At 41.0% G+C, this 16,085-nt stretch overlaps 2 protein-coding genes across 3 annotated transcripts; both read right to left on the minus strand.

Annotated features, from left to right (window-relative positions):
• Positions 1 to 222: 222 nt before the first annotated feature.
• Positions 223 to 6,275, minus strand: hdac1 (histone deacetylase 1). 2 transcript variants are annotated; one of them, XM_044334874.1, is made up of 12 exons: positions 6,146 to 6,272; positions 4,961 to 5,073; positions 4,408 to 4,525; positions 4,245 to 4,319; positions 3,823 to 3,961; positions 3,057 to 3,198; positions 2,877 to 2,969; positions 2,661 to 2,769; positions 2,201 to 2,581; positions 1,934 to 2,089; positions 1,804 to 1,849; positions 223 to 1,233 (listed from the first exon to the last, which is right to left on the minus strand). In XM_044334874.1, exons 1-12 carry the CDS (start codon positions 6,192 to 6,194, stop codon positions 1,206 to 1,208), a joined length of 1,449 nt encoding a protein of 482 aa, XP_044190809.1. In that variant the 5' UTR covers positions 6,195 to 6,272; the 3' UTR covers positions 223 to 1,205. The 2 variants fall into 2 exon arrangements, with proteins under 2 accessions (XP_044190809.1, XP_044190808.1); XM_044334873.1 differs by having other exon boundaries at positions 1,804 to 2,089; positions 6,146 to 6,275.
• A 3,189-nt stretch (positions 6,276 to 9,464) lies between these two features.
• Positions 9,465 to 12,226, minus strand: marcksl1b (MARCKS-like 1b). The gene is made up of 2 exons (XM_044336497.1): positions 11,927 to 12,226; positions 9,465 to 10,894 (listed from the first exon to the last, which is right to left on the minus strand). Exons 1-2 carry the CDS (start codon positions 12,011 to 12,013, stop codon positions 10,334 to 10,336), a joined length of 648 nt encoding a protein of 215 aa, XP_044192432.1. The 5' UTR covers positions 12,014 to 12,226; the 3' UTR covers positions 9,465 to 10,333.
• Positions 12,227 to 16,085: the final 3,859 nt, after the last annotated feature.

The raw sequence follows: 16,085 nt of genomic DNA on the forward strand, positions 1-16,085 counted from the left end.
GTAAGTGTTATGTGCTGGCTGTTAACAGTTAAATTCATGTTCAAAAAGCAAAGAAATGAGTAAAGTACAGAACATAACTTATACTGGACTCATACAGGCCAGTAGTGCTGACTGTCCCTCAACACACCTTCTCCACATCACTACTAACACACCAGCAGAGCTGAAGCTGTGGTGATATGACAAATAATGATAAATTGTACAAATGAACTTGAAACCTAAAAATGTAGATCAGTTTTCTTTATTTTTTATAACAAAGTTATGATAATGCACATTTCACAAGGATAGAACTCCAAACAACAACATGTAGAGAGCCATTAACCAGCTCACTCCAGTTTCATGTATAATGGTACAAAATATCTAAAACAAGTCACTCGCTTCCCAACATGACCCTCTGAAGAGGTTCACATCCATTCACACTTCACATACAAACACTGCATGAAGAAAAAAAAAAAAAAAAAAAGGAAAAACACTGAGCAGATATTTATAGGAAGACGGGCTAAAAGGATTGACTGTGTATTCATGATTTAAAATAACTTACTGAGCAGAGAGAAAAATGGTGACTGCCTGGGTAAAGGGAGTATTATGTACATGCTGAAGGCAAGGTCATTCTAAACATGCATTCACTGAGAAATTAACACAGCACGCAAAACACCGGTTTGCCAGACGCTGGTTATTCTAACAGTATCATAAATAGATGTTCAAAAAAAACTAACAAAAGACTTTTTGCATGTGAACACTAGACTTAGAAGTCATCTACCTCTCTGCGGGTGTTTTAGTGTGATCCCCACACACACACATGTTAAAAAAATGAAACACCGTCCTAGGAACAGTAATGCTCCGGGTGTTCTTCTTCACATGAAAGCAGACCTGGTTCACACAAGAGCTGAGGAGGATTTATGGCATTAGTTTTATACTACATGGAGCTCCAGGTGGGTGGGGTTTACACTGAGCGCACGCAAAGTCACGCTGAATCGATGACCAAATAACTTTGCTGCGGCTGTGTTAACTGTCTACTGACCCAACCACCTGGTTCTCTCTAGTGCTTGGAAACAAATGCAAATAATTCAATGTGAACCAGGTTTGCCAATAAGAACATTAATAAAACAGGAATACAAAAAAAGTCCTATCAATGCAGTAGGAGAATATAGGAATCAGTGGGGCTTGAGGACAACAGTACAACCATCGGTTTCTTCACTTGCCAGACTTCAAGTTGTCTTCACTTCTTCTTTTGGTCTGAAACACGAACAGTTCATGCGTTTAACCAACAGGATACAGCAGCTTTTTACCATCAAGGTTTTACGGAAACCACAGTAATGCTATGACCATTTCGAAAACTGAAATTATATCCCCCCAAAAAACCCCAAAACAGTATAATACACTAATACTGCAGCAATAATAAATATAATTAATGTTTTTATTTCCTCCACACAAAAGAAAAGGCAGGGCAAGAGTGTCAGGTCTGCTGGTCATGCATACAATTTACCACTAAGCTGACAAACGCCTCATTTTCTACAGTTCAGTTATGGCAGGTAAAACTAAATACTCCAATATTAGCTTTTCAGATGATATGAAATCAGTTCCCAAAACACTGTTACTTAGCCAAGCTTGCACAAAAGTGGATAAAACCTAGAATAATTTAACAATTCAAGCCTTCTGGAAGAGTTGCTACAAATTACTGCCATAATTAATATCATTCACAAACCACTGAACATGATATGTGATAAGTCTGGTAAACCTTCAGCTTTTGGAGTTATTCAATCGTGCTAATTCCAGGTTCACAACTCAAATCTACGATCGTCTTACCCTGATGTGTCCATCTTCTCTTCCTCCTTCTCTTCCTCTTTCACTTCTAGGAAGCAAAGACAACAAGTGATTATTAAAGCGTTTGTTCGTCTACAGCACGAGTCCTGATCAATCTTCTGAAGGGTCTCACCTTTCTTTTCCTCTCCTTCCTTCTCTTCCTCCTTCTTCACTCGTTTCGCCTTCTTGTGGTTGGCTGCGTTCCTGCGGCCTCCTCCCTGCCCCTCTGCCTCGTCCTCAGAGTCGGAAAACTCCTCCTCGCAGGCTATCCTCTTGTCGTGAGCCCGAACTGAAAACACAAAACACACCTGTCTCACTGGCTGTCTTTACACAACACTTAGTTCATTAATATTCTTTTCACAGCGGACACAACGACTTCACATTTAAACCTTAGACTTACTAGAAACACGTTTGTCGGGGTCCTCCTCATCCTCGTCTCCGCTGTCCGGGTGGGGAGCGTCCTCGGGGATGGCCTGCATCTGGACGCCGGGGGCGTGAGGCAGCATGCGCAAGTTTTCAAACAGACGCTGCTTGATCTTCTCTAGGTACTCGTTGGTGTTCTGGTTGGTCATGTTGGACGGGCTGATGTGCAGCTTGAAGTCGGGCCCAAAGTACTCGAAGTAATCGTTGTAGGGCAGCTCGTTGGGGATGGAGCAGTCCAAGGCGACGGCGGTTTCGTAGGTCCAGCAACGGGCCACGTTACGAATGGTGTAGCCGCCGCCGCCCAGCATCAGCAGGGGGAGGTTGAAACTTTTGATGTACTCCACACACTTGGCATGGCCTAGAAGAGCCGACGCACACGTTAAGTTCCTGAAAGCACTTTTTGAGTGTTGTCTTAGGAGTGTAAGGTGTGTTTATACCTTTGATGGTCAGGTTGAAGCAGCCCAATCTGTCTCCTGAAAGGGAATCAGCTCCACACTGAAGCACCACAGCACTTGGCTGGTACATCTCCATGACTTTAGCCATGATCTAACACACACACACACACACACACACACACACACACACATATTAGCAGCCTGGTTCAGAGAGGGAATCTGATTACTTTGATTACATAGCACTTAATGAGAACTTACAGGTTTGAAGATGGCTTCGTACGACTCATCATCAATGCCGTCTCTAAGCGGGTAGTTGACTGCGTAGTACTTGCCCTTTCCAGCTCCAATGTCCTGCACACATTACAGATATCATGAACGTCATGCTCACATGTGCACGAGATACACTGATGATTTTCACAAGGCAAACACAAAACTGACCCTCAGGTCTCCGGTGCCAGGGAAGTACTCCCCGTACTTGTGGAAAGAGACAGTCATGACCCTGTCTGTGGTGTAGAAGGCCTCCTCCACGCCATCACCATGGTGAATGTCAATGTCTATGTATAGCACTCGTTGGTGGTACCTAGACAGGACAATTCAGTTAATGACATCTTAAGATAAAGTCATGTACAAATAACATGAGCGCAAATTAATTAGCAGCTACAACAGACAACAGCCTACAGATGATACATTTTTTACATCTGTGTATTAAAATGGATTTTTAAAAAAATATAAACTCATAAAAAATGTAGTGTTTCCATCTAAAAACAAATTAATGCCCATGTAAGCCAAACAAGGGCTGCAACTAATTAAAAAAATTAAAAAATTATTCAGTTATAAAAATAGTTGCAAATTAAGTTTTGTCAATCAATTAGTCGACTAATCGATTAATGGTTGCAGCTCTGAATCAAACAAACCAAAAGTTCAGACAAATTTGTGTGTAAGTGTGTATTAATAAATGGGGAGTGAGCAAGACATTGCAATTATTGCCATATTTAAAAAGGCTTAAATACTGTAGAAAGGCAGCGATCTGCTCTTTGGCATGGAGAGAAGAAATCAGACTTTTTGTTTGTCACACATAAAGCTCTGTGGCAGGTATCGATATAATCCAGCTAAACCATATCTTAAATGCCAAATTCAATTTTGGGGTCCAAAAGAACTAAAAACCTGACAGATGGGTGGTTAAATACAAAGAGAAGAAGCTTACTTGAGCAGCTCGAGGATGGCGAGGACGATGTCGTTGACGTAGCAGAAACCAGAGGCCTCGGACTTCTTGGCGTGGTGGAGTCCGCCGGCCCAGTTGATGGCGATGTCTGTCTGCTGCTTGTTCAGCTTCACTGCCCCGGCTAGAGGACAGGGTGAACAGTCACTTTGATGGACTTTGGTGTGTTTATCCAATTGGGGTTTACTGGGTTTTTTTTTTTTTTTTTAACATTTATGAAGAAAACGCCGTGGAGATCCACTTTTAACCAAACCTAGACCTACACTGTCACACAAGGAAGATGTAGTAGTTTACCAGATTCAGACTTGTGCTCTATTCAGGAAACAGGCTCTGTACGTTACGTTGCGTACTCTGTATGACGACAGCGCATCATAAGGATTATGGGAAGTGTGGTTGAAGAAACGTACCTACAGAGCCTCCTGTCGAGAGCTGGCAGAACTCAAACAGACCATCAAACACTGGACAGTCCTCTCCGACGTTGACTGGGAGAAAAAGCAGAAGACAGAAAGTGTTAACATATACATAAGAATATCTCAGTATTGTCTATTGGAAGAAAACCAGGACACTCACATCTCTGCATCTGTTTGCTGTACTCAGACATGTTGTCTGGTCGGATGGACCTCAGGAACTTAATATAGTCGTCGCTGTGGTATTTCGTCATCTCTTCACCGCTGGCTTTGTGTGGTCTCTGGAAACAGACAGAAAGGTAATGAGGAACAAGGCAAGAGAGCACTTCCCCATTTGTCAACCTTTGGATTTATGTCCCGTACATGCAAAGATGTAGCCTGAAATTTACAGTATGGTAGATTAATATGACTGTAAAGCCAGTGTACCAAACAGAAAGACATTACATGCAGTCAGTACTGAATTGTTAAAGATGAATATATGTACCATTACAGCCCAAATCACAAAGAAAGAATGCCCCCATGCCCCCTGCCCATTACTTTTGTCAATAAGGTGGCTGTTCTTTAAGTTACTGAGCACACTGATTATGATCCAGCGGGTTGGCTCAGGACATTTCTAGCTTTAAAGATTAAAGTGAACTTTTCTCAACTGACGTTATCTTGAGGAAGTATAGTGACACATGTCGTGTTGGAGTTGTGCGTCGAGTGGTATGACTCACATAGATCTCCATTTTCCTGTACAGTCCATAGTTCAGGAGGAGGTTGTGTGTCATGCGGATCCTGTGGGGTTTCATAGGATGGCCCTGGCCATAATAGTAGTTCCCCACATCACCTGCAATAAAAAAATAAAAAGATTATGCATATCACAAACAAATATGCATGAAAACAAGTCGGCCCAGTTCAGTTTGGCTCTGCTGTGTGATGAGAACTTAATGCCAAACTCCATTCAAAAATATACCCTGCCCATGAGCAAATAATATATGCTTTTTAGTGCATGAAATGAGGCAATTTTATTAATTATTTGGGACTAGTCTTGAATTTTGCCACATTTGAATCCACCAAGTATATTATAAGGCAAATGTTAGAACAGATTCGCTTGTAAGTCCCACTATCTTCTGCAGCAGAATACACTGTGGATGCTGATGTGACCTGATACCAAAACTGAGATAAATACTTGGAGACAGTCAGTTTGTCTGGACAGTAGCGTTAATAATTCATACAAATCCATGTGCTTCATTGCCAAAATATTTGCCGACAGACGAGGCAGCAGTAAGACATTGAGATTTTTCAGTAGGGTGGCTTCAGTTTGTTTGTACAGATAACAAAAATGTAAAATGAGCATGAATAAAGTAAAGCTAAATTGTTCAACTAGTTATTCCTACACACAGAGTTACAGATGTAGCAGTTACTGAGAGGTACTTATGTATAACAGAAGAAAAAAGTGATATATAACGCTTATCCACCAGTGTACACGCATAGTTTTTGCTAAATAATCAAAGTGGCAGTCGGTGCATCAGTGCTGACTTCTCGGAAGTTGTTAGCAAGTTAATGGGAACATAGATGTGATTAGCGCCGGCTCGCTTGCCGGCTGCTTAATAATCCCAGAATGAACAAATTATCTTACGCGCACAATTCACAACCTAATAACGTGTAATAATACATTGAGAGGAATGGTCTGGTTGTTTTAATAACTTGCAACAGCGATGAATATACCGCCTGCTGTTACCGCTACAGGCTAACGGCTAGCTAAGCAAACCAATTGTGAATGCTAACGTTAGCTCGGCTAGCTTTCTCGTACAGCACACATTTTAAAGGATATACATGCGAAATTTCACAGACATCTACGCGCCTTCAAGGCCTCGTCAATCGTTTGAGAGACTCGTGTGCAGAAGTGAGATATTTACCGTCATAGTAATAGCAAACTTTTTTCTTTGTTCCATGAGACAGCGCCATTTTACACCAATTACCCCTCAGCCCACCGGTTCTGCTCTTGCACTGAACTCGTACTGAGCTCTGGTCGACCAATCACAGATGCTTACCCGCCCGCCTGGGAGGCGCCCGTATTACAAACCGAACAGCGCCGCGGCTGAAGCTACTGTATGGCTCAGTGGTCCCCGATGTTATGGCCTTTCCCTTTACAATAAACCAAAGTCTACCTGGGACTCTGTGTCACATGTCGCATTGTTTGGCAATTAAGTTACCGCTTATTGTTTTGATTCATCGGCTAATCGTTTTGTCCATAAAATGTCAGAAAATAGTGAAAAAGATTCGTTAAAGTACCCCGCAATCCAGGGTTACATTTTCAAATGTTTAGTTTTGTCTGACTAAAACAGTCCAAAACCCAAAGATATTCAGTTTATCATCATGTCCCACGAAGAAAAGCAATACATCATCACATCTGAGAAACTGAAAGCAGCTTATTTTTTAATTTTTGCTTAAAAATGATAACAATTATTTAATTATCAAAATAGTTGCTCTATTAATCTTCTGTTGATCGACAGATTAATTGACTAACCTTGCAACTCTAGAAAGAGCACTTATTTTGTTTAATTTACTTTAAGAGATTTGAGGAGGTAAAACACAGTAATCCACAAGAAATACAGCCAAAAAAAACAATTTTGTGTGCCCAAAATGTTTTTTTTATCCTATCCTGTCCTATCATCTTGCAACCCCTTTGATTAATCCAGTGATTCCTTGTGAGGGTCCCGACCCCCAGGTTGGGAACCACTGGTCTAGACAGACTACTCTGGCACAGCAAGTGTTTTTATGTTCAATTCAGCGATGTAGAGGTAAGTAAAATAGCTTTGGGTAATTTATTATCTCCAGCTTCATCAGAAAATCAGTTAATGACACACTTGAGCAACTTTCGTCTTGCTCTCCTCTTCAGGGATCTTATGATTCAGAAGGACATGATGTTACTATAAAAGCAAACTTCCCCAAACAGACCCTACATCCAGTCTGAGAAACCTACAGTCCACCCAGACATCCCACCCATCATTAACACCAATATTTTATTTATATTCAACATTTACAATTTCTTTTTTTTATTAAATTTTATTATTGAGTACTTGCAGTCAGTATTTTACTACAGTTTAATATTATTTGCATGCCTTAAATAAAGAAATTACACCCTCGGCCTTAAAAGGTTGACATAGTGGGTTCAGATGAGTTTCTCTCCATTTATCGATGGTTCAGTGATCTAGTTGAATTCAAGTCTACCTGGATCTAGTCTGTCTGAGATCTGCATCTAAACTTACAACAAGAAGCCGTATCAACTTCAAGTGTAGATCTTTAAAAATCAAAAAGAATATATTTACACAGCATTCCACTGAAATTTAAGTTGAACAGTGAAAGACATTTTATTTGTATGTTTTTCATTAATACATTTCTATATTTATTTTTATGTTATTAGCTTATTTGATAGGGACAGTGCTCACTGATCAACAGTATAAAAAACAAACTGTAAATGAGTTAAAGACTAATTGTCATCGATCGGGTCAGATGTGAAGAAATGACTCCCTAAAGATAGAAAAAAAGACATCTGCAAGGAGCTGTATCTAATATAGGTCATGTATTTATGTCATTCAAATGTTTCAAATACTGTAAGACAGGAACATGTACAAATGTATGCTCTTGCCAATGCCAACATATCAAACATAGCAATTAACATAAGAAGGATGAAGGAGGATTGTAGGATGTGTGAAATATAATGTATATATTTTCCAAATATACTCACAGCCCTACATTGTGGCTGATAATGTATATTAATACCATCCTAAGAATCATTCTAGCATCTTAAAAAACACTGGAGCCAATAAGGAAACCAGTATAATATTAGTGGCGTTCCACCAGGTGGCAGTCTGAGCTCACTTGTGTTGGACTGTCATCTACAAACCTCTGCGGACTCTGTAAATGAATGAGAAATGCAGCGCCTCAGAGCTGATCAGTGACAGAATCTTGTGTATAGTATACCATACAACCAAAATAACAATATAGATAATAGACCCTTATGGTTAACATGTCTTTTCTGGAGCATCCATTAATAATTTATGTAACAACCGCCAGTCTACTGTGGAAGAAGATGTGAAAGATTTCTACAATTTAGGTCTGAGTTGAGGTGATTTTGCTTACAATTTCCAACTCTATTAAAGGTAAAAATCTACTGTCTAGGGTTTACAAATGGATCTGCTTCAATGAGCAAAGAGCTGTATCAATTTGAAGCTGGAGCTTTGTTTAAATAATTCATTAATTGTTTGAAGGCTGGATCCAAATGTAGCTCAGATCTCAACTCATCATATCATCATGTGAACTAGGTCAGTTCACCCAGAGCAGTACTGCTGTGTTCAGCTAGCCATGATGTTCAGAAGTCCACTCGGAGGGAGGGAGGAGGGGGGGGGGGGGGGCTGGGGGGGTTGCGGTCCGAGGTAATAGAGCTGATCTCAGGGCCAGCAGACTAATAGAGGGCCAGGGGTCATTGGGGCTAACACTGTAGTTCTGGTGCGTTCAATTGTATCCAAACCGATCAGTTAAAAATTTATGGGTGTTTCTCATTGCAAAGAAAATGACCCAGGTGTAATGATCGCTGCATAAATGACAAGGTCTGTATGTGATAAGAGAGATTCCGCTTTTATAGATATCTTTGTTTTTGTATTTTTGTTTCAAGGTGGATCTGCTACATCAGTGCAAACTAAAAAATTACCTAAATGAGAAGAATACAGCTTTATTGATCTAGGTTTGGTCTCTGGGTGGCAGCTGATCAGATATTACATTAAGAAAGCTTATTACTACATTGTTGTGTGCAGGTTTCTCACCATGTACTGTAAGTGATTATGTCTTTGGGAAAAGCCTTTCCTTATGAATATGACTGGCTTATTGAAGTGGGTTTTGAGGTCAAATGTGGAAGGAAATGAGACGGGTGCTCCCAACTAAAAGTAGTTTATCTTTTTACTTTAATTGGTCTAATATGCAGACACCAAAACAAATCGTAAAATGTAATGCATTTATGTCAAATCAGCCGTTAAACATGCTCTCTTCAGTAACCGGATGAATTAAAACAGTGTTCCTAGTGTTTACTTAGCTGCTGGCAGATTCATGGCTGTGAGTGTTATTAGGCACTAAAGTTCAATAAAAACTTCCCATATGACAAATAAGCTCAATAAACTATACTGCCTTGTAATAGCAGATGTAATGTACAGTGTAAATAACCGTAAAGACACATCAACGGGCAGGTAACCAACATTTATTTACCATTATCAACTTTACAATAAAACCAGTAACATCTGTCAACATTAGCAAAATAAAGAACAGAAATCAATCCAATGTATTTACAGAGACAAAGCAGATTCAGGCTCACACACGACAGATAAACAACTCTGCTTCATATCAAACCGCAACAGTGAACATAGCAAGCTTAAGTGTTCTTTTTTTTTTCATAGTAAGGTAAAAATCAACATTGTCTATTTTTTTTAACAAACAAGACATAGCTTCTCTGAATCTTTAAGATGGTTCTCTATAATACACCACAAAATACTTCAAATTTGGGTTAAAATATAGGAATGTAAAAAGTTGGCGAGTCTCTTTATTTGTCTGATTTCTTTTTTTTTTTTGTTCTTTTTCTATTTAACAGTCATTTCAAGTGGTGGTGGTGTCCTAGTATCTTCTCTAGCTTCATTCCTTCAGAAAGGAGGCATCTTGATCTGTAGATTTTTAGGGAAAAGATGCTTCGACTCCATCCTTCTTCATCCATCCTTCATCTATACTTCATGGTGTCATTAGCTCGCGTTCTAGCCATTAAAATCCATCTTCCACACAGCGACCAACACACAGCCTAAAACTCAGTCAAGGTCCAGATGTCGAGCAGTAACCAGGGAAGTGATCTAGTGAATCTAGTCTGTCGTCTTGTTATCATGACGAAAAGTGGCACGTCGAAGGAGTCTCTCACATACATGTGTATATATTTACATATACATATATCCATATACATATGTATACATATACACATATATATATAAATATATATATATATACTCTTAAATTTTCTCTCTCTCTCTTGAAAAACAGTTCACCCAGTTCATTGTGAGTTAAAGGTACAATCACTCTTTCTTTTCAGAGGGAGCAGGGGTCGAGCTGCTCTCCTCTGTTGGTTTTGTGGCCTCAGGGGCCGGAGCAGCTGCCTCCTTGGCCTCCTCCTTGGGGGCCTCCTCTTTAGCCGGCCCCTCCTCTGCCTTTGGGGCCTCGGCCTCGGTGGCAGCGGCAGGAACAGCAGCAGCAGCAGCTTCCTCCTTCACCTCCTCCTTCTTCTCCTCTGCAGGAGCAGCAGCTCCGTTCTCTGCTGGCTTCTCCTCGGAGGCGGCGGCGGCGGCGGCTGCTTCCTCTTTGACGGCCTCGCTCTTCTTGTTCTTCTTCAGATTCAGCTTGAAGTTGAAGGACTTCTTAAAGGAGAACTTCTTCTTCTTCTTCTTGGGGGTTTCCTTAGCTGCAGCCTCGCCCTCAGGTTTAGCAGCCTCTCCATCTGCAGCAGGTGCCGGCTCAATAGTGTCGCCTCCTGCGCCGGCTTCAGGCTCCTTGGCTGCCTCGGCTGAGCCGTTGGTAGCGGCAGCATCCCCATCGGGCTTTGTAGAGACATCACCATTGGTCTTCACATGTCCATTCTCCTGGAAAAAAAGGTTGAAAAATACAAATGTCATAAAATGAATAATCTGTTTCTAAAGCCAAACCATCTGACAAAGAAAAACAAATCTATATATATATAAAAATGACTGCGCATGCATAAAATACGAGCAGGAACGATTTTAGATGCGCTTTTCTCATTTCTTTTCAGAGCATCGTCGTGCTCATCAATTAACCACCGTGTCGCCCGGCTCAGAGGCGACGCCTTGCAGTACCCTAATCAGACGATAGGCGGCGGTAGCGCCACACAGACCGCTCAGAGTACCAGACAGACATCGGCTCAACAAAGGCAAGACTGGAGCTCATCCATGTAAGAATGAAAACACATCAATTGACGTTTTTTTTTGTTTGTTTGTTTGTTTGTTTTTTTTAAAACCCAAGTAACAGAACTTATATTTTAAACGCTCAATTGATAAAATTAATACACAAGTCTCGTCTGTTTTTGTCACTTGATATGTGTGAAGATAAATTAAATTCACCATGATCCAAAAATGGCCCAAAGTATCGAATTTATGAGGAAATATCTAAAACTCATCTCGCATATATTCAAATTGGGAAAGTCCCAAAAAAAAGAAAAAAAAGAAAAAAAATCCCAGACACACACGAGCAGGTTTGTAGCTGTTTTAAACGGAAAGGGGGAGTAGACTGCCTACGTGCGCTCCAGCTGCCCCCCCTCCCCCTTTAAGCCTGGCACTATCAAACACGTTGTGCGGATTTTGGGATAACCCTCAGTCCCAAAAACATATACTCACTTGAACTCAACTTGACATACAGGCAACTTGGCAGCAATTTTTTTGTTTTGTTTTGTTTTTGAGGTGCTCTGTGGCAAACCCATTAGCAGCAGACAGGATGCTAGAAGCCCCACCTGACTTGCCCAAAATGTCCTCACATTCAAGTTTAATCAATTCAGCGTCGACTAAATTCGGTAAACTCGTGTTTTAGTGTGAGAAATTGAACTTTTTTACATTTCTATATATCTCTTCTTGTAAATAAAGAGTAATTGTGAGTGTATTCACCTGTCCATTGGTTTTGACAGCTGCAGCATCAGCGGCAGCAGCGTTCGCCTCCGCGGCCACCTCTCCCTTGGATGCCTGGGATCCCATTGTCTTCGGTGAGTAGTTGTGTCTTCTAAAGCAAATTAAAAAGAAAAACTAAAAAAGAGTGGTTTTAAGTTAATCCAACCCCAGGGTGAGTGACGTATCCAGCGGTGAAGCGATGAAAAGTGTTTTTATTTTTCTTCAAATGGCAGCTACTTCCCTCCGGTTGCTCCAGTGGTCGGACTTGTCACCCCGGTAGAGAGAGACCCTCTAAACTCATCACTGGTTGAACGCAACGCTTCAACATACAGCAGGTTGAAGGCGCCGCCTGTGGGCGGGGCCTGTTGAGCTTTGACCATTCAGCGACCAGACTAAGGGAAAGTCTACCCGCCTCTGGCCAATGACCGCTGACTCCCTGAAATTCCCCCCGCCCCCTCAGAAGACCCCCAGCAATGAATTCAATTCAGCACAGCTAAATTCAGTTTTATGAGCATGAAAGTAAAAAACAACATTGACTTGGCATTGAGATGAAAGATGAACATTTTTCCTATTAAATCCTTTTTCACTTTCTGTATGAGTGTGTTTTTATACTTCTAAATTCTTGTGAGGGGTGAGTGTTTGAAGACAATCCATCAAACATCTTGCTGATATTAAGGCTAGAATGAGGGCTAGTTAGGTAGTTATGATATGTGTGTTAAATCAAGTCACAAAATCACAGATCTGTCTCTGAGAGTTTTACAGTCTGAACAGCATGTATGTGTGTGTGATGTGAGTGTGTATGTGAGTACCTAGACAACTGAGGACCAGGGTCACATTGTGGTCAGCTCCTGCACTCCACTCCGCTGTAAGTATTAACACCCATGGCAGTGTAGACATATATAAAACATATAACTGGAATGAATGAATGAGTCATAAAAGTAGGTCTGTAATAACAGCACTCATTGCCACAGTTTGTCTCAGTCATGGCATGCAGCAATGCAGTCCATGGCATCAGTTTCACTTTTCTTAAGCAACTAGGGAAGTTTCCGAGTTTGTCTCTTTTGGTTTCACTATCGCTAAGTATTCTCACTGATGCACAGGGGTCACTTTAAATTACAGACTGATTCAGCACTTAGTCAGAGTTGCAGTAAAATGTAACGCAACAGGTGTTGTCAGATACGGCTGTGATTCAGAGTCTCAAAATGCTGACAGAACGGGAAATGTCTATCATAGTCTTGTTATGTCACAACTGTGATAAGCAACAATTTGTTGTTAAATGTGTGTATTTCATATAGCAAATATAGAAAATGCCAACATTTTTTTTTTATCTGCTCTATACAAATCTCACCAGAAAAAGAACACCATGCGACCAATTTCCATTAGCTAGCCAGTTAGCACGGCAATGATTGGATATAAGTGAATTATCATGGTCATGAGATCATGGTCTCTCAGAAAAAATATGTGACAGACGACATGACACAGGACACGAATTGTGACAAATGGACAGGTGAAAAGTTCAGCTAGAAGAGAGAAGAGAAAAAAAATGGATTTTAAGATTTGATGTTACTTGTTTACTTGTTACTGTTTCTGCTCTCTTTCTATGTGCCCACCAGCAGGAGCAGCTGAATGGTAAAATGGACCAAGTTATGTCACACAATGGTGAATGAGGGTTCAATCTATTGTTCAGTGTTGTGCACTCATTGTGAGTATGAGGACACTATTTTTTTTTTTTTTTTTTGGGTGATCTGACTGGAGAACAGGTTCAGCGTCGGGGCTAATAGCATGTCACGATGTCTCCTCATGGCTCCATGACTAGATTTGTTGTTCACTTCCGCTTGTCAACAACATACCAGCAGCAAAATATGTCAATGTGATGATCATGCACATTCCACCTGATCATTTTCTCCCAACACACATTCCATACAACAGCTGTTAAAGCTACAAATCTCAGTTATGGGAGGAAAAGACGCTGTGTTCGATGTCACAAATTGATCTTTACTGCGACCAATCAGCCTAATTGATTTTGTAAGACTTGGGAACATTGGAATGCGTGTCAGCAACCCGTCTTGATGCAAAATCAGCTTTCCAATCCAAATGTGAGTTCATGCACGCTTTGGTGACGTATCTTAATCCGTGCAAGAGAACAAAGCTGACTCTTGCATGCTGGGCCACATTATATAAGTATACAAAATGCGATAATAATGCAGTTAAGACAGTTATGTGTGTATTACACAGCTCATGCAAACATCTTGTTGTGTGGTAAATACCATATGATAAAATTCCAAATGCTATATCCATGTGACTGCATTGATGTGATTATGCTATGAGTAAAAGTATTTCACAGTAATATTCTCTCTCTGATTTTATTCACATCAATAGCCAGTTAAAGCACGTGTATAAACCATATGGCCAGAAGTATGTGGACACACCCATACTTGATTATTGAACGTCTTATTTCAAAACTACCACTTCTCCTGGTCATTCTTTCATTCATTTGTGATCCGAACAATGGTGGGAAGGTCCCTTTTGTTTCATTTCTGAATATGAATATTATGTGCAGTATTTTAGGTTGTTTCATTCACTGTGATCTAGAGCAAGGGTCATGGTGATCAGAAGGCTTTGCTAGATATCTTTTTTATAGTAGAGCACTAAGATATTCCTCATAAACAGCCCTAGAAGTACACAAAAGTATACGGACAGAACTGTCCACATACTTTCGGCCATACAGAATGCCTTGTTCTCATTTCTTGAATGGTGGTTAATTTGTACAAATTCTTCATGTGGAGGCAAAAGTGAATAAAAACCTGTAAAACGACAGCAGTAGTCAACAAAAGGAGTGTGACGGAAATGTGACGTTGGAGATTTTTTACACAAGAGTCAGAAAACCTACAGAAGGTGGCAACTGAACAGGTGGGATGATGATGAGGTTTATTATTAATAAATGTATTATTCACACAAAGTCTGTGATTATTTCCTTCTCTCGGGGTTTAAATAAGTAGCTGGATAAGTATGTAATCAGATGTGATAAAAATACTACATATATGAATAAACTACAATACATCAGACACTTTTCTAGTTTCCTTCACTCTGTGTTACTCTGGTTTGCCCTTGCTCTATTCATTTCATAGCAGTTGCACTGAGAGGACAACCTTTTCTCACACATGTATCACGCTGTATCTATCTGACTAGCCTTGTAAATGTCATAATAATGTGTCCACTGTGTGCTGTGGAATGCCTGGCACGCAGGCCCTCCCGTCTCCTCAAGCCATCTTCTCCTGTGAATGGGCTTCTTCAGCCTGCCTGAGGTAACTCAGCCCTGCTGGGGGGGTGGGGGGGGGGAGCAAGAGAGACGCCATCATGGTTAACTTTCGCAGATGGAACTACATCAAGTGCTCCTTTCTTCTTCTTCCATGAAAACCCCCGTCCGTGTTTAATGGTAATGACGACGGTGTTGAGGGCAGTGACGAGGAGCAGGCTCATCTTCAGCCCCATCACCGCACTCGACACTTTGCTCTGTGCAATGTGTGTTTGCACATGTGCGTCTGTGTGTTATGTGCATTGTGCATATAAGGGAAGCATTGTCATGGGACCAGTGAGCGTCAGGGGGTGAAAGGCACAGAGAAGCAGTCCTTCACACATAGACACATGCATTATGCACCCGCGCACACACAAAGCAAGAAGGGCATCAGCTGTGACAGAGTTCATATAGATGCACCGAGGGCTGGAATGCAGAGAGGAGGAGAAAGACGAGGGGAGGGGAGGGGGGGGGTTCTGATCTGTATGATAGAGCCGAGGCCTTAGATGGAAAGAAAGGGACGGTGGGAAAGAAAGAAGACAACCAGAGACGGAGGCAGTCGCATCGTTTGGATGTGCCGTTCTGTGTGAAAGACAAGGAATGATGTGCTGATAGCTGAGTGATAGCGTCGGGTGTGGCCGAGAGACGTGATAAGAGGTCGTCAAATGACAGTTAAACCCCCCACCACACACACAAAGTTCCAGTGAAGAAAACTGACGGGAAGGAATTGAAGGATAGAGTTGGGTTTGACTGGGATTTGAAGGCCAATGCTAATAGTTTTTGTATTGCTGATTCAGGTGCTTAATGTTTGCTAATAATAATAGTATGATCAATGTAAAATTTATACGTTTAATGCCCAAAGAA

Source organism: Thunnus albacares, chromosome 19 (genome assembly GCF_914725855.1).
Source record: "Thunnus albacares chromosome 19, fThuAlb1.1, whole genome shotgun sequence".
NCBI classification, from domain to species: Eukaryota; Metazoa; Chordata; class Actinopteri; order Scombriformes; family Scombridae; genus Thunnus; species Thunnus albacares.

What these genes read in the sequence shown, in the direction of transcription:
- hdac1 (XM_044334873.1), bottom strand. Translation starts at nt 6,194, where the DNA reads ATGGCGCTGTCTCATGGAACAAAGAAAAAAGTTTGCTATTACTATGAC. An exon ending in ACAGGAAAATGGAGATCTAT is followed by an intron (nt 4,526 to 4,960) that starts GTGAGTCATACC and finishes GTCTGTTTCCAG; the next exon opens with AGACCACACAAAGCCAGCGG. An exon ending in CAGCAAACAGATGCAGAGAT is followed by an intron (nt 4,320 to 4,407) that starts GTGAGTGTCCTG and finishes TTTTTCTCCCAG; the next exon opens with TCAACGTCGGAGAGGACTGT.
- marcksl1b (XM_044336497.1), bottom strand. Translation starts at nt 12,013, where the DNA reads ATGGGATCCCAGGCATCCAAGGGAGAGGTGGCCGCGGAGGCGAACGCT. An exon ending in CTGTCAAAACCAATGGACAG is followed by an intron (nt 10,895 to 11,926) that starts GTGAATACACTC and finishes CTTTTTTTCCAG; the next exon opens with GAGAATGGACATGTGAAGAC.